The 22447-nt window shown below is 36.2% G+C and overlaps 1 protein-coding gene across 1 annotated transcript in view; it reads left to right on the forward strand.

Moving 5' to 3' along the window:
- HAPLN1 (hyaluronan and proteoglycan link protein 1) overlaps window positions 1–22447 on the forward strand; it is a 64631-nt gene that overhangs the window by 16155 nt on the left and 26029 nt on the right. The window contains exon 2 of the mRNA XM_081308336.1: window positions 21729–21854. Within this exon, the coding sequence (XP_081164462.1) occupies window positions 21755–21854 (100 nt within the window). The 5' untranslated portion in view covers window positions 21729–21754. The remainder of the gene's footprint in view (window positions 1–21728; window positions 21855–22447) is intronic.

Genomic DNA, 22447 nt, shown 5'->3' on the forward strand with positions numbered 1-22447 from the left:
AGAGGCACACAATGTCACAATTTAGGAAATAAAAATAGACATTTTTTGAAAGCAAGGAAATGCAACTTTTTAAATATATAAAACCCACATTAACATACTTAAAATGTTACAATGAAACCCACGAAAATATCATTTACATGGTTCTAAATATAAATCAACTCAAATGTTGCAAACTCTAGATTTTAATGTGTTCCTCAAAGCTCTTTTCCTAAAATCTTTCAGTCCCTAATTACAAATAGTTTTCCCATGACCCAATAGCTGATGAGAATTCCATGACTTAAATGGTCCACTTTGAATAACATCTTCCACTTTCCCCCAAATAAATTCATTACACTACTAAAAGCCTGTTTCTACATCTGTAATTTTGACTTTTATGATCTCCTTGGGTGGCTCATTTTTTCCTGGAGTTTCCAAAGCTTCAATTAAAAAAAAAAAAGTCTATGTGAGAGATGTATCAGATTCTCAACATTTTTTTCCTACTTTGGTTGTTAAAGGCACAAAAAGAGAAGACCATTTTCAGAATGTAAGATTGTCTTTTCCATTATATCCAGCACAAACAGATAGGACAGAGTATAGTGCCAGGAATGTGTCCCATGCAGTCCTTCTACTTAAGTAAGCTGAAGATTGCTGACTCAATTAATTAAAACTTCTGGGTGGTTTAAAAAAGAGAGAGAGAGAGAGAGAGAGAGAGAGAGAGAGAGAGAGAGAGAGAGAGAGAGAAAGAGGGAGGGGGAGGGAGGGGGAAGGAAGGAAGGAAGGGAGGGAGGAGAAAGATAAAATAGCTCTTTGAAGAAAGCAGTGGATCAATACTACTGTAAGTATAAAATTAGTTCTTTAGCCTTAAAGCTAAGAAATAATAACAACTCTGTGATTTTTGATCATATAATGCTCATCTTTGACTTTTAAGAGGGAAACTATCAATTTAATGAAAAAAAAATTATTGGTGCATCCTAACTATACAAAATAGTGGATTGCATTGTGGTATATTCATACATTCATATGACATAATCTGATCAATTCCACTCCCTAATAGGTCTCCTTCCCCTCCCTTCTTCCCTTCCCCTTTACCATAGTGGTCTCCCCTCTGCTTTCATGGCATTCTCTTTATTTCTTTTTATTCCCACTAGCTTTCCCATTTGAGAAAACATATAATACTTGTCTTTCTGAATGAAGATACTTTTGCTTAACATGATACTCTCTAGTTTCATCCATTTTCCTGCATATAACATAATTTTGTTCCTCCTTACGACCAAATTAAACACCATTGTGCAATATGCCATATTTTTTTATCCATTCATCTTTTGACATACAAGTAGGCTGATTCCATAATGTGGCTATTGTGATAACAAGGATACTTACTAGTGTATCTATAATGCATGCTGAATTTAATTCTTTGGATGAATGCCAAGGAATAGATAACTGGATCATATGGTAGTTGAATTTGTCATTTCTTGAGGAACCTTCATACTGTGATGCATGTGGCTGTACCTATTTACAATTCCACTAACATTTCATAAGAGTTCCTTTTCACTTGTATCCTGACCAGCATTTACTACTATTTGTATTCTTTTTTTTTTTTAAAGAGAGAGTGATAGAGGAGAGAGAGAGAGAGAATTTTTAATATTTATTTTTTAGTTCTCGGCGGACACAACATCTTTGTTGGTATGTGGTGCTGAGGATCGAACCCGGGCCGCACACATGCCAGGCAAGCACGCTACCGCTTGAGCCACATCCCCAGCCCCCACTATTTGTATTCTTGATGATTGCCATTCTGACTGGGGTGAAATGGAATCTCAGTGTAATTTTAATTTCCATTTCCCTGACGGCTAAATGTTTTCACATGATTGTTGACCATTTGTAATTCTTTTTTTTAAGTTTAAGTTCATTTTATCTGCCCATTTATTGAATGGGTTATTTGTTTTGAGAGTTTTTTAGTTCTTTCTATATTATGGATATTAACCCTCTCTCAGAAAAGTAGATGGCACAGATTTTCTCCCATTATTTTCTATTGTTTCCTTTGGTACATAGAAGATTTTTAACTCAATGCCATTCATTTTTTTTTTTTATCTTGATGGCATTCAGTTTTCTAGTCTGGCTGTTATTTCCTGAGATGTAAAAGTCCTATTCAGGAAGTCATTGTGTTCGTATGTTGCAATGTTTCCTGTAGGTTTTCTTCTTGCAGTTGCAAAGAATCTGCCCTTATATCTAGATCTTTGGTCCATTTTGAATTGACTTTTGCACAAGGTAAGAGACAATAATCTAGTTTTATTTTTTTACACATAGATATCCTGTTTCTCCAGCACCATTTGTTTAAAAGACTTTTTTTGCTTCAATGTATATTTTCGGCACCTTTGACAAAAATCAGATGACTCTTGTGTAAATTAATCTCTGTCCTTTATTCTATTCCATCAGTCAACTCTGTTTTACGCCAGTTCCATGGTATGTTGGTTCCTATAGCTCTAGAGTATAATTTGAAATTAGGTATTGTGCTTGCCCCTAGCATTGTTCTTTTAACTAAGAATTGCTTAGGTTATTCTGGGTCTCTTGTTTTGCCATAGGAATTGTGGGATTGTTACTTCAAATTTAGTGAGGAATATCATTGGTAATTTAATGAGGATTGCATTGAATCTGTATATTGCTTTTAGTAGTATGGCCATTTTAACAGTATTGATTCTCCCCATCTGTGATGAGATGGCCATTTAATCTTCTGAAGTCTTTCTTCTTCTATTTCTCCCCTTTTCCTCCCATTTTTTTTTCCAGTTTTCTAGTCTGGCTGTTATTTCCTGAGATGTAAAAGTCCTATTCAGGAAGTCATTGTGTTCATATGTTGCAATGTTTTTGCATTGGGGATTAAACCCAGAAGTGATTTGCCACAGAGCCACATGCCAGTCCTTTTTATTTTTTATTTCGAGGTAGGGTTTTGCTAAGTCACTAAGGGCCTTATTTAGTTGCTCAGACTGACCTTGAACTTGCAATCTCCCTGTGTTCAATTCCCAGCAACACTATGTTACAGTGACAGCCTGAAAGCAAACCATTTACTGACATGAAAACTCTTTGAAAAAGTTCTCTACACACTTCACTGACCAGAGAAGAAAACAGGAGAGCCTGAAAAAGCAGACAAGAAAAAAACGTAAAATTAATATATAGAACATACAGAGAAAAAAGACAAGAAAAAAGCAAAAGAAGAAGAAAAGTGGGGGGTAGAAAGAAGATAGGAGTACAAATGAGAAGAGAAAGACAAAACAGAAAGGGAGAATATACTAATAAGGAAGGAGAAAAAAAGATAGAACAGATCCAGTTAATGAATTTTTAAAAGGGAGAAGGAAGAGAGACAGAAACTGAGAAAAATAAGAAAGGTAAAATCAACTGGGGAAGTATATAAATGAGAAATAATGAATACATCACTTTAGAAAAGAAAAATATATAAAGCTGTAAAAATATGCAAAAACAAACAAATGATGAGGAAAACTGAAATAACCCAACTCAATAGACAATATAAGCAAAATCGAAGGCAAGCATTAAGAAGAATAAAACTCCTCCTTGTGATTTTTAAGGTGGAGGGACTTCTTTGCAGAGCTTCAAGTTTTGGAATATGTCAGGTTTTGGTGATATGGATGATGTTCAAGCCTCAATGCTGTGTGTCTCTGTGTATGTCTGCGTGTAGAGTCCTTGACTGATTCAATGTACACTTCTCTTGGGTGGAGCAGTACCATAGCCAGCCTCCTGCTTGTGCAGAGGTGATACTGCCAACAGTTCTTGGCCTGGTGGGCAGAATTCTCCCTGGCGGGTGAGGATGTCATACATGTGTGAGAGAGAGTGTGTGTGGTGTGTATGCATGTGGGTGTGTGTGCACACACATCTGAGAAGATTTCAGTGAACAGGGAAATTTGTGCTCCCATATACCAGTATGCACCCTGCCCAATTGCACGCCTGCTTCTAGTTGCAATTAGACCTCTTGCAGCCATCTCACTGTGTATATTATTAAATGGCTGGCCATTTCCCCCAAGACTGTATCTACTACTATTTCCAGAGAAGAGGAAAATAAAGATGCAAGAATTTGTCTTTCTCAAATCTGTAAGCTTAAGTCAACCTTCACAAAATGGTTTTCTGCTACAGCTCATTGAAGGGAAATACTTCTTGCTCCTGAGCCTACTATGCAGTTTCTGTCAGCAGTCTTATTTTCTCTTCTACTGCTGCCTACAAGGCAATTTTTCCACCCTTTCCTTTCTCTCCTCCTGTCATCCCTTCCCCCCTGTTCTGCACCAGAAGTACCTGGGCAGGTTTAGAACCAATTAACTTCTTCTCACTCTGTTCCAGTAATCAGAATCTCTGCTCTGAGTCTCTCCAAGTTTCTGTTAAACATTGAAACTCATGGTAGCCCTTAGTCAGCCATCTCATCATGTAGATGTTCTGGTCTTTCCAATTCCAAACTGAGAAGAAGTTGAAACTCAGAGCCTGATTTTACCCTGCCATCTTTAGCTCCTTGTTGGAGGGAAAAAAAAAATTCTAAAGGTGTACATATTTGGACTTAGTGTTAATCAGATTTAGTTAGAAGTGTGTGTGTGTGTGTATGTTTATTCAGCTTCACATTATTACAACAAATACCTGAAGAAATGAACTTATAAAGACAAAAGTATGATTCAGCTCATGGATCTAGAAGTTCAAGTCCAAGATTGGATAGTCTAAATACTTTAGGCCTCTAAAGAGGGCATTAGATGGCAATGGTAGTGAATGCCTGTCAGATCAAACTATTCACATCATGATCCAAGAAGCTGAGGGAGACAGAATGGACTAGTATCCTACAATCATCTTCTAGGACAAGTGCCCATTGACCTAAGGATATCTCACTAGTCCTCACCTTCTAAAGGTCCATAGTACCTTTCAATACTACCTCACTGGGGACCAAACCTTTAACACATGGACCTTTGGGTGACAATATACAAACCATAACAGTAAACAACTTGGTTTGTTTTCTTTTATATTTAAATACCTGCACACACATGCTGCCTTCTATATTAAAATCGCTGTAGAATTGTGGGTGTGTCTTGGTGGTCAAGTGCATGTTTAACATTAATAAGGCCATGTGTTCAAAAGCCAGCACCATAATAATAATAATAATAATAATAATAATAAAAGAAAGTCAGAATATAATAAATTAAAAATATCTGGAAATAGGTAGTAAATTTAAAGCACTCTCCATTTCTGAGAAAACTGGCCATTACTTAGTCTAGTCTGCATGTTTGATTTCACTTTCAAGTCTGAAATCACTCTTAGGTGTTCCTTTGATATTATCTTCCCATTTGTAGCTTGCTAAAGTTATCAAAGTTAATTTCATGTGTGCTTCATTTCCTTCAAGAGACACCCTTTTTCCTTTTACTCTTCTCTTTGGGTGATAGAAAAAAAATATATATTACAGTTGTGAAATCATTTATTGCTCTAAAAAAATCCTTTCAGCAGCTATTCATTCAAGGGAAATGTAGGAGAAAGTGTCAATATTAGTAATCTTTACTACTTACATGTCATAACTGTAATTTCATGACTACATGGGCTATATATATGTAACTGTTTGATAAGGAAAACAGTCACAATTTATGTGTTCAGAAAGTTCAATTTTGTTGTTGGTTCATCTATTGGCCCTAATGTTCCACATCTACCCTCCCAAATAAGAAGGATAGTAAAATTAATTTTTTCATGTAAAAAAGAATCTCCTACAAACAACGGTCTAATCACTGGAATCAGCTGAACAAATTTAAATAAGGTAGACTACACACCTACTGTAGAATTTGAAAATCCTTCAGGCAAGCTTGTTTTAAATGGAACTTTTGTCTGTGTAAACACAATGTCTGTTCAAAAAATTGTACTTAAGCTTCAACATAGAATACTGAATTTACGTTCTCCATGGTGCTGCTCAGCTTCAGATATGGGCCAAATGGGCATAAGTTGGCAAATGAATATTGCATGAACTTCAGCTTAGTTTTCTTTCTTTATTGTTTTGTTAGAGGGACTATTTGTAGTTATCTCTCACTGTACATAAGCAGAAGGTGATAGAAAAAGTCTAATTACTCTGTGCACCATTTCCCTGAATGCCTTATTTTTTAGAGTTATAGTTTCCTCAGTCTATATTAATGTCTTTCATTTAAACAGGCTTTCCTAAAATACCCACTCTCAAAATAAAGGGGGAAAAAGACTTAAAACTGCATTTGGCAAATACTAACCCAGGAAATTATCCAAAATCATGGGTGCCCACAAAAGAGGTCAACATCCATTTGCTATTCATGTGCAGTTAATTATTGGAGAGAATTTAATTTGGCAATTATGCTAGAATTTTGAAGCCCCTCCAATTTACAGTTGAGAATGAGCTCTTCTTGAAGTGGGGACCATGCCAGAGAGCTCGTGCCAGATCCATTGTGGGTATTGAATAGGTTAGCTTGTGAGGGGAACTAAGTAGAAGCTGGTGGGGGCTGTGGTACTGAGGAGGAAGGGTGAAGCCTGACAACTAGAAGTTGGCTCTCAGGATGGAGGTGTGATGCTGTGATCAGGGATGACTCCTTGGACAGCGTAGTTCTCCTGCTGCTTATGAAACATAAACCTTTTAGTCAAATGCATTATTAGATCAGTAAGAGATTATTAGATAACTAGACTCAAAGGAAGTGTTAGTTTTGATGGGAGAGTGTCAGAAAGGAGCTAACACTTGGGTTAAGACAGCAGGACTGAGAAAACAGGCTGCAAATGTGCCTAGAATGAGAACGTAGAATGAGTACCCAGAATGTCCCAGACACGAGAGTGTTCTAAAGAGAGAAAGTCAAAGAAGCTTGGAGAGAAGGAAAGGATGGGTAGAACAAATGTATTTCACCTGACATGGACCATTTTATAACACAGAAAGTCTTATCAACCCTATGTTTATTTTTTAAGAGAAAGAGAGACAGAGAATTTTTAATATTTATTTTTTAGTTTTTGGTGGACACAACATCTTTATTTTATTTTTATGTGGTGCTGAGGATCGAACCCAGTGCCCGCACATGCCAGGCAAACGTGCTACCACTTGAGCCACATCCCCAGCCCTCAACCCTATGTTTATATCTTGAGAAAATCATGGTAGTAAAAACATCCTTTTGATGTTTCCATAGAAGAACAATTACTGGGAATTTTCCATACATGTATTTGCAAATTTTAAATATTTTATCTCTAAAGAGCCAAAAACAAGAGTTAACCAATTCTCTTCATGCTTTCTCTCTCTCTCATTTTTCTTTCTATTATATAAAGGAATAAGACATGCCAAAACATTAAAATTGGTGGATATAACTTGCAAAATAATTATGATTATATTTTCCAGCTAATAAAACAATGTGGGCATTGCTCTGATCCTTATCAAACAGTTGCATGACAATTGGCAAAGCTGAGTATGTAATCATGTTAGCAGGACTCCAAGTGCCAACTTGGAATTTAAAGAAGTCATTCCTGGTTTGGATTTCATAATTGTAAAAGATATTTGGGGGTATGGACTGCATTTTATGTGTTTGTTTTAAAAATATTGTCGAATGAATACCTTGTGTGGACGCCAACAAGTAGCTATTTATTCTGTTTGTGCATACAGCCAAACAAAAATAAATGTTCTTGCTAAGAGGGGTTATTTTGAAAATACCTTCTTACACTGTCACCAGAAAATGCAAACCATGGTCAAGAGATTCCTAAATAGTAGGACATGCCTGTAATCCCAGTGATTTAGGAGACTCAGGAAGATCACAAGTTCAAGGCCATTCTCAGCAACTTAGCAAGACTCTGTCTCAAAATAAAAAAAAAATAAATGCAAAAAGGACTGGAGAGGTAGTTCAGTGGCAAAGTGCCCCTGGGTTCAAACCTTACTCTCTATGAGGAATGGCAGATGCAATCCTTAGGCCATTAACTACTGATAAAGAGAATATTTGCCATTTTGTGCAGATTTTGAAAATTGATTTTTATTAGACCTGCATTGATGATAATGATGCAGATGAAGTAATATTCTTTTTTTGTTTTCCTATGGTTTTTTTTTCCTTATAACCACCAGATGCCCTGTTGTTGTTGTACACAATTCAGAATTTTAAGTTAATTTCCTATTGCTTTACATTCCAGAATGCCTATCACCTTAATATTCAGTTAACTTCACCTGTTCACTCTTCTTGTGTTTCTTTTTAACAATAGCATTTTTACAGAAGGAAATTTTTCCCTTGAAATTCAGGAATGAAAAAAGAAAAAAAAAAAAAAAAGAAAAGAAACAACACACCCTTCCAGATGCAGAGGAAATGAACCTTATCTTGCTTTTGAACTCCCTGAAATTGAAATGACCTTCTTTTGTTTACTGTCACTGCATCCCACCTGCTGTGCTCTCTACTCCCACCTCATGCCCTGGCAGGGTAGACTTAGAGAACTTTCCTACATTCACTTGCTGACTACCTCCAAAATGGTGATCAGGGGGCTGAGTGGAAGGCATCTGCTGTATGTGCTTATATTGAATTGGATTTGCTACAATTTTCATCAGCAGTAGCATAAATGAAGAGGTGGTGTGATTTCTTCAGCATTCGCTCACTGCTAGAATTTACCATTTGAAGTCCAGTGACATTAAGCCTTTCTTACTCAGTTGGTGCTATTACTAATATGAATCAGTAATAATTCATATTACTAATATGAATTATAATATAATAAAAGTATGTGGGTTTCACCATCTTTGTCTCTGGTGAGCCAAGGGAGGTCTCCATGTGCCTAGCAGGAAAGGATAAGCAGAGTTCAGAAAGCTCCATGGGAAATGATCAATCATATTTGATGAGCTGGTCTTATTCCCTCTTCTACCTTTTCACCAGTAGCAACAGCTGCTTCTTTTTGTCCCCTGTCATAACTTTTGCTTTCTGTAACAGAGGTCAAATAATATGCAGGGAGTAAATTGTAAGGCACAATCCTTAAGTAAATTTTAAATTAGCACATAGAAGGAATTGAGATAGGTAATTTAGTCTCAAGTTTTGTCCTTTCCTTTCCTTTTTTTTTTTCTTCTTTGTGACATTTTTCTATCCCTAATTTTTGTTTCAAGTCAGTCATTGGTGGTAGTTCAATTTAAAACAATCTATCAGCGTAGAGAAATGAGATAAGGGATGCTAGTAGAAAATCAATCCACTCACACTAAGACTTTGATGGTCTGTACAGTATTTCTTTTCTATCAGGGTAAGAATATTCTGTCAACCTGGGCTGAGGATTGTCAGAGAAGGTGAAAAAGTGGACAATCAGCGTGAGAGACCATGTTAATGTCTTACAAACTCATATGCTTTGTTCTTCTCCTACAAATGGACTTTAAGAACTTTTGTGGAAATATTTGCAGGAAAGTGTAGTCATATGCTCTTGGCCTAAAAAGGCCTTTTGCTATCAAAATAGGTCATGCTTTTCACAAAAGCAGCAAACCTTGGAAGATTTGCTTATGACAGGTTAAGACATTAACTGTCCCAAAGGGGTCATGCCAATGAACACACACACATACACACACACAAAAGGAATAACTAAGTTACACCAGTAACTATTTATAATTAATGCAATTAACTCCAGTTAACCCTCACATCTAGCTGTGTTTACAACTATATAAATGCCAATCTCCTTTGTTCATTGACATTGAAAACTCAGTAGATGCTAGGCATACTAAGGCTAATAAAATAGAGTCCCTGTCTTGGTAGTTTATACTTTTTAAACATCAGCATTGAATTAGTTTTTGTTGCTTTGTTAATAGTTTGAAAATGATGAGATTATTTTTTTGTATTTCTTTGTATTGTGATCATTTGTTTAAAAAGTAATTTGGGATGTGTGTGTGTGTGTGTGTGTGTGTGTGTGTGTGTGTTTGCATGGTAAGTCTGATATCTACACATCTACACTATGTGGATATGCAGGTCAGGTGTTGTGCAACATTGGGGTGCACTTTTTTTTCATGTGGTATATAGTACAAACCCAGCAGAGCCATCCATGGCACCCTGAGCTTCTACTGCATGCCAGAAGATGCTGAACACAGTTTCTATCTTCTGGAAGCTTGCATTGTGGCAGTTATGTATGCAGACAATGGACTGTATCTATCAAACCCCATTAAATATTCCTGGAACTTTAAAGTGTGTGGCTTGACAGTCTTTTGATATAATCCAATATGAAAGTGTATTAAATTTTTGATGTGTTTCATGATGTACTGATCATTACATTAAATATAACAATACTTGTTAATCTGGCCTACTGATGAGTGAATGAGAACCCAGTAACTGAATGTTAACATATTACATTTGGAAGTGTGGTATACATGTCTCTTTCTTTGTAAACAGAGCATATATGACACGATTAAGAAACTTCCTCTGTGTATTATGTTCAAACCCAGTTAGGTGTTCATAACCAGCAGTGGTGCTGGAACTTTGTTTAGAACATCTGCTTGCATTGGGAAAAACTGATATTAGCATGGTGTGGAAGGCTTTCTCCATGCCCTACCTGCCAGTCCAGACAGAGGACTAGTCAGTCATGATCATCCCACTGTCCAGTCATACTGAGCTACAGGCAGTCACACCAGCATCCAGGCTCTCTCACAGCTCATTTTCCTTGTAAGTGACATTTTCAGAAGCAGTGGTATCCATTCCCACCTCTCCATCTGCTTGTCCTCCAGATCCATCTTCTTCATGAAACCATTCCTATCCCTGTCAGGCTGAGTTAGGTGCCCACGGAGGCTACTGCTTTGCACAGTTCCAGGGGAGCATCATTCCCGTTGTATGCAGGTGTCTTCGTTTTCCAGTAGTATCCTGCATCTACCTCTATGCACCCTGTTCTGTTAGCATTCTGTGGTTTTATTGCTTCACAATTGCTCTAGAGAGTTGAGAGCTGATGCTGAGTTTTATTTCTACTTGTCTGGTATAAAAATGTTGGTCAATTGATAATTATTTGAATTTGGCTTCACATGGCACAGAGCATAATTTAGAAGCTTGAGATATGTGACTGCAATTCATCTGCCTGGATCTACACAAATTATTCAAATAGCCTATGTAGCAAGTTTTCTCTATTGTGATGTATATTGCTCCAGTCATTTCTCTCATTTCCTGTGGCCATGCTGCTGATCTTCTTGCTCGGGTATCTATTAACACCAAAACCACTGCTCTTTCTCCTCTTTCTAGTTATTGCCTTTGCCCCCAACTTCTTTTCCTCCTCATCCTTACCTTTTTCCTTCTCTTTTTGGTCCCCCTCCTCTTCTCTTCCTTGTTCTTTTGTTCTTCTTTGCTTGTATCTGAGCAGTAGAGGCTTTGCTTTTTAATAAATACCTACTAAGAGTATGCTTTTTTAGAAGTCAACCTCTGAAATAACTTCTTACCTTATATTTTCCATGATATTTTTATCACTAGTATCGCTCATTCATCTCAGTATGGTGTGAACCAAAAAGTATTTTCAAGTATGCAGTTTTATCAGCCTCTGAGGTTAATGACTGACAGCTGTGCATGTGAGGTTTCTCTGCAATTTGGGGCAGCAGTTCATTGTTGACAAGCAGTCTTACCATTTTTCTTGGCTTCCATGTACTGTGTTCTCAGGATTACATTTCATTATCTAGATATAAATGTATCTCTGTACTTTCTAAAACTAACAAAGTATAAGAGATTATCCAAAGGTCATTACTATGCTATGCAAATAATCCTCAATAGTCATTTGTTCAGCATTGATGAGAATTTGGGTCTTTTATATAATAATCATGGAATGATCTTTGTTTTCTGTGAAAATTATGGAAGTGAAAAGCTTAGGTTTTTGTGACTTCTCTTTCTTTTTACTTCATTAGCACCTTCCCATGGACTCAGTCACATCTACACAGCTCTCACTAGTATGGAAGTGAGACTTTCCATAATATTTCACATATCATGTTCCAATTTGAAATGGAAAAAAATATTGGGGAACTATGTAATGATAACTCTAATGGTGGGAATTTGGAGCCAAGTTGAGAGGGAGGATCTATGAGAGGGCTGGGGCTGATAATTTTGTAACATTGAGAATACTGAAAAACCTTCCTGGTATACCTAATTTCCACACTTCTTGAGATAATGCTATCCTTCTTTTTATGTATCATACTCATAGTGATTATTTGGCTGAGTTGATGACAAGCCTAAACACACACACACACACACACACACACACACACACACACACACATTTTAAATGCCATTTTTGTTTGTAAAAGCTACAGATTGTGCAGATTTTTTCAGTCTAGTTAGTTCTGATGAAGCTTCACTGACTTTAAAGTTGGTTAAGTGATTTTGTTTTCACATGAACAAGTTTCTTAAATAAGATAGTTGTAAATGAGTATAATTTAATTTTAAAAACACTTTTTAAGATCACTGTAATTTAAAAACCTATGAATTTTTAAATTGATGAATTCATATCTTACATCATAAAAATACCTAGCCATCATTATTTACAAAGCTGGAGAATGATGTATTTTCTGGGTTTTATGTTGTGCAGACACAGATTTTTGGGCTGCAACAGACTTTGTTTCTTATAAACTAATGAATTGAATTCTGATGAGAACTATGCTTTGTCATAGGATGTCAAAGTAAATCTGCTTCATGTCTTCCGAAGATATCTTAAAAGTGACAGCCCAAATTGGGGGAGATTCCTCAACAGGACAGAAGAGATTTGTTTCTGATACTGAAAATCATTACTTTAATACATTTTTGTTTTTATGATGATTTAGTGTAATCAAAGAATCAAAGATCATAAAGTCCTTAGCTATATTTACAAAAAATCAGAACTGACATATTTTAAATCTTACTACAACCTCTCAGAATTTAGTCACTGTTCAAAATATGAGTTGCCTAATTTGTTGTGTCAACTAGTTCTAAGTTAGGTGTGGTATGCAGTGGTGAGCTTAGTGTTGGATTTTACACCATGTGGAAAGCTGTGGCATCTGGGATGGCACCAAAGCTGTCTCGAAGATGATTCACAGTTGCATTTTTAGATCCAGTGTTAATGTAATGTTTAATTGACAGCTGTTGAAATTTTGAGGTTTTAAAGAGATGCTAAAATTTTAAATGAGATGGAGTCTTAAAATATTGTTTCCCTAGCCCAGTTAGAAACACTTTCAAAAGTAATTTGGTTGAAAGTGAGGTTATGATAAATATTCTATTCATATGAACCTTGCTTCTAAATATTTTACTTTACAAAATTTATTTCAAATCATAAAATTCATAACTAAGAGATTTATTTTCATTTGGCTGTGTCCATATGTGCTAGAGTCTAAACTCATTTTCACATAACCTACATTTGAATAAACCTAAAACTTCTCATATTTGTACATTACAGTGTGAAGGGCAGTTAGGTTCCATGTTTTGAAAGTGATGTAGAAAATAACTAAAAATGGATGCTGCTTAATTTCATTTGCTTTCTTTATTTTGGATTTTCATTTGATGGGTAACAATGAGAAGGCATTGTTATAATTCAAGTTCTTTATAATTCCTAGAATATTCCTTTAAAGTATTTCAGAAAATAAGTGTTTGTTATACATATTGTTGATTAAAAGTGTCCTTCCAACTTCTTTAAAATCCTTCTAAGTTCTACTTAAATTATAGTTCATTGGAGAGAAGACATATCTACTTGTGTATGGTTTTTACTTTAGTGACAAGATCCTTGTCAGTATTCAAAAATCATGTACTGTTACTAAACATAAATTATTTGATTTTATATGTTAAGAAAAAATATTGTACAGAATAATTTTCTCTCATTCAATATAATGCATTTTTACTGATACTACTGAGACTTTTGATGATGGAATCAAGAACGAAGGAATCTATACAGCAATGACTTTCCTGTGTAGTCATGCCTAACAAGCATATCTTTTAAAGATTATGCTTATTCACTCTTGAGAGATTTTTTTTCCAAGAAATGCTATATTGGAAGTGGCAGCTGATTTAGCAGTCTCTCAAGAATTGTTCAGAAGGCAATTTGATTTTGATGGTTTTCTTGCTATTTAAAGGTAGAATACAAAGTTTTCCTCTGCATCCTATAAAGGATTCATTTGTCATGACATCACTGTGTCATATTCATACTGATTGTTGTCCAATTTTTAATGTTCTATGGTAAAATTTGAGTTCTTAGGGCAATAATTATTGAATAAGTTCCCCAAAAATGAACAAAGGGAGAGATAAGAAGTTTATTTACTCTATCACCAGCATTATCAAAACATATTTTAACATGTTTTTATTGACTCTACCAACAACCATCTGGTAGAGAAACAGAGTACTAATTATGGAAGAAGGCATGCCCTCTGAACACTTAGAAATCTCACATAATTGAAAAATTTCAGGTAGAGTGTAAGAACATCTGCAGATAATATTTAAGCTGATGTCACAGAAAAATGCTGCAGCCATTATAGCAATTTCTTTTTATATGCTAAGACTTTGAGACCCTAAGTTTCCTTGTTCATCTATCATACCAATTTTTTTCTCCAACAGACTGTGAACTATTCACCAGACCTTGACAATATTGAGAACAAATCTAGAATTTCCTCTGCCTGACCTGGGAGGCAAGTCTTGCTAACTACTCATGTAAATGTATAGGAAAAAGACATTTTAAATGGAAATATCAGGGTGAATTGATTATTTCCCTGTTCACATGCCATCTCACCCTTGTGGTGTAATAAATAATGACATGCAAAAGTCACTTAGAACATGCAGTGACAATTAAGTCCATTTCTTTCCTTCTTGTCACTATCCAGCTACCTCTATTGACAGCTACCCATCCACTGGTATTATCCCATTTGAAAAGATTCCTGGTTAAAGAAGACACACTACATCACTGAGTAAACATATATTACTCTCTGTCCTCCTTTTGTAGTAAAGAAATGAGTCAAATAAGAGATAAGATAAACATGTAATTTTATGTTTTTATGTCTGTAAATTACATCTCCAACCTCAAGGTAAACTGAGGTTTAGAGAAAAAAATCTGTCTTAAGCTGTTGCATACAAATAGAATTTGAATGATATGTTCAGGACTTTTAGGAATCACTTTAGGGAAAAAATGAGGGTTTAATATAGTTTATAACATAGGTATCAAAATCATGTATTTTGATATGTATTTCTTTATTTATGTATTTCTTTATTTATTCAGCAAAATTCAGAGTTTCAGTTATTCAGAAATAAGAAAAATTGTCCTTGTGCTTATTAATATGTGTATATAGTGCTTTCTTCATATTCCTTAGATATTCAATAAAAAGCTGTAGATTTGAGCACTATAAACACCAAATATAATTTGTGCTTTTATTAGGGCATGTTTTCTATATTTATTTTAGAAAATCAATAAAAATCAAATAAACACTTGCCAAATACATTAAAAAAATGATTACAGAAAAATCTAACTCGTAGCTCCTGAACTGTTTAAAGTAGGTTCTGATTTGCCAAAGAGCAGCTGGAGCAAATGCACTTTAAGTGAAGGGTTGCTGAGTTTGCCCAAACTCTCAATATTTTCTAAGAGAGAACTAGCATAAAAGCCAGCCAAAAACAATAAGTAAATTGAGCTGCTTCTTAAACGAAGATTATTGATATCATTACTTTAAAATCCTATAAATTTATTGTTGAAAAGGACAGTCCTAGCATTCCTTGTAAGAAGAACGGATAGCCTGATATCTCCAATAAGAAAAATAAATTAAGCAATGATAACAACAACTAATGTAAGGCTTTGACACCAACTCTACCAATTGACCAACAAAAACTTGGCCCTGAAGCAGTTGAATGACTTCTTCCAAGCCATACAACAAGAAAGTTGCAGACCAAGTAATGAAACTAAATTTTGCCTTTTCTTCTTTACACCTACGATATCTCCCCATATCCCTGAGATAGCCCACACATGTTACTGTTTTCCCCAAGTGGTTTTAAAAAGTTTTCCTGTTTACTCTGTGCCATGACTTGGATGATAAATAATACTAAGGCCTTCTTAACCATCAGACAATTTAGCGAACATTCAAAATGTAGGGGAAAGAGAAGAGATGAAATGAAGAATAGATGGGTAAGAGACAGAAGAAATAAATGGAGAAATGGAAACATAAAAGAAAAATAAGATGGATAGAAGTTGGAAAATTTAGGGGGTATTTTAGGCTGATTTCAAAATATGATTCAGATTCAGTATACCGGGAATGATGCCCAAGAATGTACATGTCTGACAAGTTCGTAGGTGGTGGTGGTGGTGCTGCTGCTGCTCCAGGTACCACACTAATTTTATTCCTCAGCTCAATTAGAATAATGGACTTACAGGGGCACTCACCTGCCTCTGAGATGGAGACAGCTGCTGTTTTCTTTTTTGCAAACATTTATCCATGTAATTTGATCACATTTGAGGTAGGCCATGCTAGCTTGATAAAAACAGTGGTGTAATTTTTTACTTTTTCAAGAACACTTCTCAACCTAAGGGGAATTTGTCATTACTCCTATTTTGTAGGTAGAGAAATTGAGACCTGAAGTACACTTCACATTTTCTCCCCTCAGAGCTCTGACTTTTTCCAGTCCTCCACACTGACAAAGAGCATATTAAGCATATCAAGGGCAAGGAAGCAAGAGAGTGACCATGGCCAGACTGGAGGGGCTCTTTGTCAAGGTCTGAGGCTGGACAGCCAGCTCAGGACCCCAGGAAAGCTGATTTCACTTCTGGGGGTTTCATGCAGCTGTGCAACGTGGCAGGGAAATTGTTGTGTTCACCTTGAAGCTTACACACACTCTCCTGGAGGACATCTGTCATTGCATAATTGAGCAAAGCTTTTTGTTTGTTTGTTCATCTGTTTGGCTTCTCTCTTGAGTTTTGGGTGTACTCCAAGCAGTTCCTCATTCTCTGCCACTGTATGTAGTACATCCTGAGGCTTAGGAAAATCTATTATTAACCTATCAACACTAGCAATTGTCTCTCTTTACATTGAAGAATCCAAATGCATCACTAATCTGAGTCCATTAGCCTGTGTTCTGACTTCTAGATTTCTCCCTACAAATCCAAAAGAAAACAAAATCAACAGCCCCCAACAGAGCAATTGAGAAGCCAGTATATTGTTACCTCTTTGGGAAGAAGGGGAAGACAGTGAAGATTAAAAAAAAAAAAAACCCTACAATCTCAAAGTCTAATATATAGAATTCCATGGAACAAAGGTTATTTTAACAGCTAAAAGGAAAAAGAGTTACTTCAGGAAAAAAAAAAAGAACAATGTTTTTGAATTGAGTTTAATTTAACCTAATGAAAATGCTCTCACGATCCCTATTTTATTTTTTTATTTTGTTTCACTGCAATATTCACCAGCATTTGAAAAGCACTGATCTTCCTTCTTCTCCCTCTAATTAGGTAAGACTTAAGTGATATTATAGAGAAAAAAAAGTCAATCTATTTTAAAATAATTCTGTAGAACAAAATGGTTTCTTTTTTCTTTCAATTTTCAACAACTTTTGTATTGATCCTCATAATTTTTTAACCAAATCTCACAACATAAATTGATGGTGTATTATTTTATTATGTCCCTGGTGAAGGCAAATGTAAATTTTCAATCTCCTTCGTAGAGATTAATGTTTAAACAGTATGAATACACCTCGATACAGGCTCCTGTATTACTTTTAACCGTTTCTCCCAGGTACAATTTCTACTCAGCCCTCCTCTGTGCACACAGGCACAGTTCTGGTTGGGTAGCACATAGTGAGAAAAGCATTCAGATTTCATCTCAAACCTCCCATGGATAATAGGACTATGACCCGAACCCAACAAGAGAGGGCCCCCGGGAGCCACTCCAGCTTGCATGAAGAGCCTCAGAAGAGTTTTGATGTGACACTCATGAGGAGAAAGTTAATAGTATTCCATGGGGCACACAGGGCACCAATATGGTGGTGAGTGTGCAATCCTTAGGATCAGAAGACATGGACTCCCACCTCCTCCCTGCTCATGCTGGGTATTTCTCCACTCTGAGATTCCATTTCCAGAACTATAAAATGTTTATTACAATATGCTTACCTCAATTGAGTTATTCTGAAAAATAACAATTAAGTAGATGAGGCTTCAAGGACAGTGCCCAGCATGTGATTGCACCTCAGAAAACATATAGTGTTGCTCTTGGCCAGAGAAAATAGAATGCATTCCTTCCACTTGGTTTTATTTCCCTGTAACCTAATGTAAGAATTTTTAAATAGGTCCCTAAGCAATGTCAGTTAAGCACTTTAGAATTAGACTTTTGGTATTGGTATATCTGTATATCAAACTGTTAGACTTTTGGTAGGATATCTTGCTTCTAAAATAGTGGTTTGATTATCACCAAAGTCCAAGGGCAAAATTACATTCTTATCATCTGTCTTTGAGCATAGACATTTCAATTTGGGCTCATTTTTAAGATGGGTGTATCTCCATGGCAGCAAGACTTTATAGACTATAAAAAGAGACCATCAAATATGTGAGTTTCAGGTAAACGAACAGTGCTAATTCAAGGACTGGTAATAAGCTGATTGTTTTAAAGTACCCCTAATTTTCTAAATTTTACTTATATCAAGAACTGAAATTTTTTTATTCAACATATCTAGATAGCCAGAGGAGACATGATCACAAAATGCAAATAAGCAGGACTCAGATGGATTCACTCACATGATCACCTATGTTTGAGCTGTCCTTCTCTGTAGGAGACCATCAAAAGGCCCCTGGCATATTCCATGTCCTCAAGGGCCTCCGTCTGATGTACAGCATCTTCTGTTATACATGCAGTTTGCTCAAATACCCAGAGATTTTGTTCCTGAAGTTTGCTTTGTTAGTTTCCTCTCTGTTGATGGGGCAGTTGCTGTGCTGCCAGGGCAAAAAAAAAGACAATGTCCACTTTCGCCTCCTTGGGTTGCATTAATGTTAGTGAAGGATGCCTAAAAATGTTCATTACATATGCCTCCATATTAATCACCAATCACTACAGATGTGCAATATCCTTGGATTTTTCAGATGGTGTTGGTGGTAGTATATGTGTGTCTGTGTGTATATCATACACATGAGCCATCAGGGCAGTGTTCATGGCACCAGGCACCAGGGAAGTAACAAACGAGTCAGGGAACAATAATGACAAGAAAAGTGCCACATGGCTGACTTTTTATATGTAAGTAAGTCTTTTTTTAAAAGAAAGTTTATATTCACATATAACAGAAATCAAAGTTTTAAAGACATAATAGTTTTAAGATTAAAATCCTGAATAAAAAAGGCACCAACAACAAAATAACAAATTAAGCGTCCTTCAGAAAAAATAAGCACACTTCAAAGTAGGTGTTGCTTTTACATAAAAGCAAATCTAAACCTTGCCCTTAATAGATATATGACCTTCAGTAAGATAACTATCAAGAAATGGAAATGATTGTCTCATAATATTCTTATAATGGCATGAGCCATTATATGCAAAATGCTTAAGACTTGACAAATAATAGACATCCAATAAAAGGAAACAGTCTGTGATTATTATCTTCTAGCCCCTTCGACCAAACACACACTATTCTCATGATGTTTGTATTTCAGATTTGGGTACACAGCCCAAATACCTCAACTCAGGGGAATAAACTTTTATTGGTTTATGTTTGGGTACTGTGGTATGGAATTAAAGGAAACATAGATTTGAATGTAATTTCTTTTAGGCAAAAATGAATGAGGGTCTTAGGATGTAATTCACTGTGGAGTGATTTCCTAGGATACTTGAGGCCCTGGGTTTAATCTCCATCATTGAGAAAAAAGCAAAAAGAATGTAAGTGAAGGTAGTTGCAGTTGTCAGATGCACAATTCTACCATATGTGTACAACTTCTCACAAAGGAAGCTACAGTTGACCAGAGTGATATAAAAATTAATCTAGAACATTCCCTGCCTTTATTCACTTGGACCCCTCACCTGGAATGTCTCCTGTTTTCACCTGTTAAAACTGTATGCTCCTTTTGTACACCCTCTCACAACACAGTCTCTCTCTCTCCTTTTCTGATTCCTGGGACAATGGAAGAGCACATCTCACTTCTGGGGCTGTTTGCCCACTGTTTCAAGTTTGTGAATATGATGAACCAAATTATATTACAATTCCAAAAGTCACTTTTGTTGTATTTGTACACCCAAAGCACATTTCTGGACTGAAAATAGGTAATATTTGTTAATTGCAATCCTAAGGACAAAAAGTCAATGGCTACAAAAAAATCATCATTTTACAAAAATACTCAGAGGAACAAGCAAGTGAACATCTGAAAATAAGATGAGTAGATAAGATAGAGTTTTGAAGGCAACACACTTGCCTTCCTGGACAGATAAGGTACATAATCTGCTCATCCGCCATCTTCTTGGGGTGACATAATGAAGAAAAAGAATTACAGCAACATGAAAGACTGAGTCCATGAGCATCAGAGCCATGCTGCTTTGCTGGCAATGTGGGGGTGGAGGTTGCAGAAAAGCACATTTTCAGTCCCAAGAGGGACTCAGGGAGTGCTGTAAGGGCATTAGGCTCTGAGGACAGCTTGCTTGCAAGGACCTCCAGGAACAGACTCAGAGCTCTTTAATAAGTATTCCAGGGAGTCCAGGCTTTCCTGGAAAAAAAAAAAACCAAATTATTGTGAGAAGCCAGTCCTGTGCAATTTCAGTTTTAAAAATAGCCAGTATTGTTAAGGCTGCTGTGTGCATGAGAGGAAAAGAAAGACCTTGTTAATATTTGCCTCAGCTTTCTACATTATAACAGAAAAGCTACACTGAAATTCTTACTTGGCAAATATCTCGAAGGTCGTGAGGTTTCTATTGCTTGGAATTATTTCTGATCCTTCCAATGACAAAGTTGTAGGGGAATAAGGGATTTGTCTTTTTTTTAATCAAGTCAGTCTTTGGATAAAGGACAGGCAAGTGATGGCTCTGCCTCTTTCACTTAGGACCAGAGTTGTCCCTCCCTGTCTGTTTCAGCTCTTTATTTGCCTAATTGCTCTCTGAGCCTGGGAGAGATGTTCCCTGCAGCTGAGGCTCTGCTGACTGCAGAGACCCTACCTGGCACTCTAAGTTGGTGCGTCAGCATTTTAGGTTGGAATGAATGAAAAATCAATCAGGATGACTGCAGTGGTAGCATACACAACTCTAACCTAATTTGTCCATAATTTTCAACTATTCACCATAGACCCAAGCAGTGTTTAAGATGGTAAGTGAATCTGAAACAAATGAGCTGCTTCTGCTTAATCAGTTTTTTTTTTTTTGTCCTCTTTTCTATTTAGAACAAGTAAATATAACCTGCTTAGGAAGCCACATGTAAAATGAATGTCGATGTCAATTTTCATGGAAATATTCTTTATTGGCTCTTTTTAAGATTTGGTTCCTAATTAGATTGGGTGATAAATATTCATATATAGATGTATCTGATTACTGTTTTATTAACTTATACTCTAAATTCAGAGGGTTAAATGACTTAAGTCTATACATGTCCTTGGCACATCTTTTTGTAACTTGCTCTAACTATGTCAAAACTATAGTTTTAAATTTCTAGATTTACAATTCTGCAAAGATAGAGTTAAACACTATTTGGACTCTGGCTGCCTAGGGGGAACTGGAATTTTTCAAAGCTGCCTTCTTCAGCTCTCAAAGACAGCTACAGTAACTTTCTGAACAGATTGGGTTAAATATTTTTACAGACCCATTCTATGATGATAAGGCGGTAATAAGTTGTGCAGTGCAACACTCCAAAGGGTTCCAAATCTCACCAGCCTCTTTTTATGTGATGCTCTCACAGTGAGGAAGATCCTTTGGGCTACAAAGATGAAGAGTCTACTTCTTCTGGTGCTGATTTCAATCTGCTGGGCTGATCACCATTCGGACAACTATACTCTGGATCATAACAGAGTTATCCACATCCAAGGTAAGATAACACAGGTTCTCCTATGAAAGTTAAGTTAATTTCATGTTATTTACAGTTAAAAGCTAGGGTAGTGCTTCTTAATCTTAGTTCTGCTGCACTGACTTTTCCTTTCCCTTTCTGTTAATTGGTGAACAACATTGAGCTGGGCTTTTGAATGCTATTGCATTACAGAAGAGTTAAGACTTGGGGACAATTAAAGTTGAACTGCTTAAGAATGTCAAACTGCAGTGGGTTGATATAATCAACTTCACAGCTTTTAGTGCAATTGCTATCTTCAAGTGGAATGGGAGGCATGAAGTTCATTTAAATGCAAGGTGGAGGGAAGACATAGGAAGTGAAGCTTGGGATGTAAGGTCATTCTGATACAGTAACTATTTAATCTTTAAGAGAAACAATGTAAATAATGTGAAAATCAAAGAAGCTCTGGTTCAGTAAAAAGTAGCTTACCCTATTACAGTCTCTTTCACTGAAGCTTTAGTTTGCATAGACCCATATATTGGTCCTGCATGTTTCTGTTGAGCTCAGCTAAATCCTCAGCCTCAGAGCTGTAGTAAGATTGGTGGCTGCAGTACAATGCAGCTCTTTCCTCATTC

The sequence above is a fragment of the Spermophilus citellus genome (assembly GCF_964194105.1).
Source record: "Spermophilus citellus genome assembly, chromosome: 1".
Taxonomy (NCBI): Eukaryota; Metazoa; Chordata; class Mammalia; order Rodentia; family Sciuridae; genus Spermophilus; species Spermophilus citellus.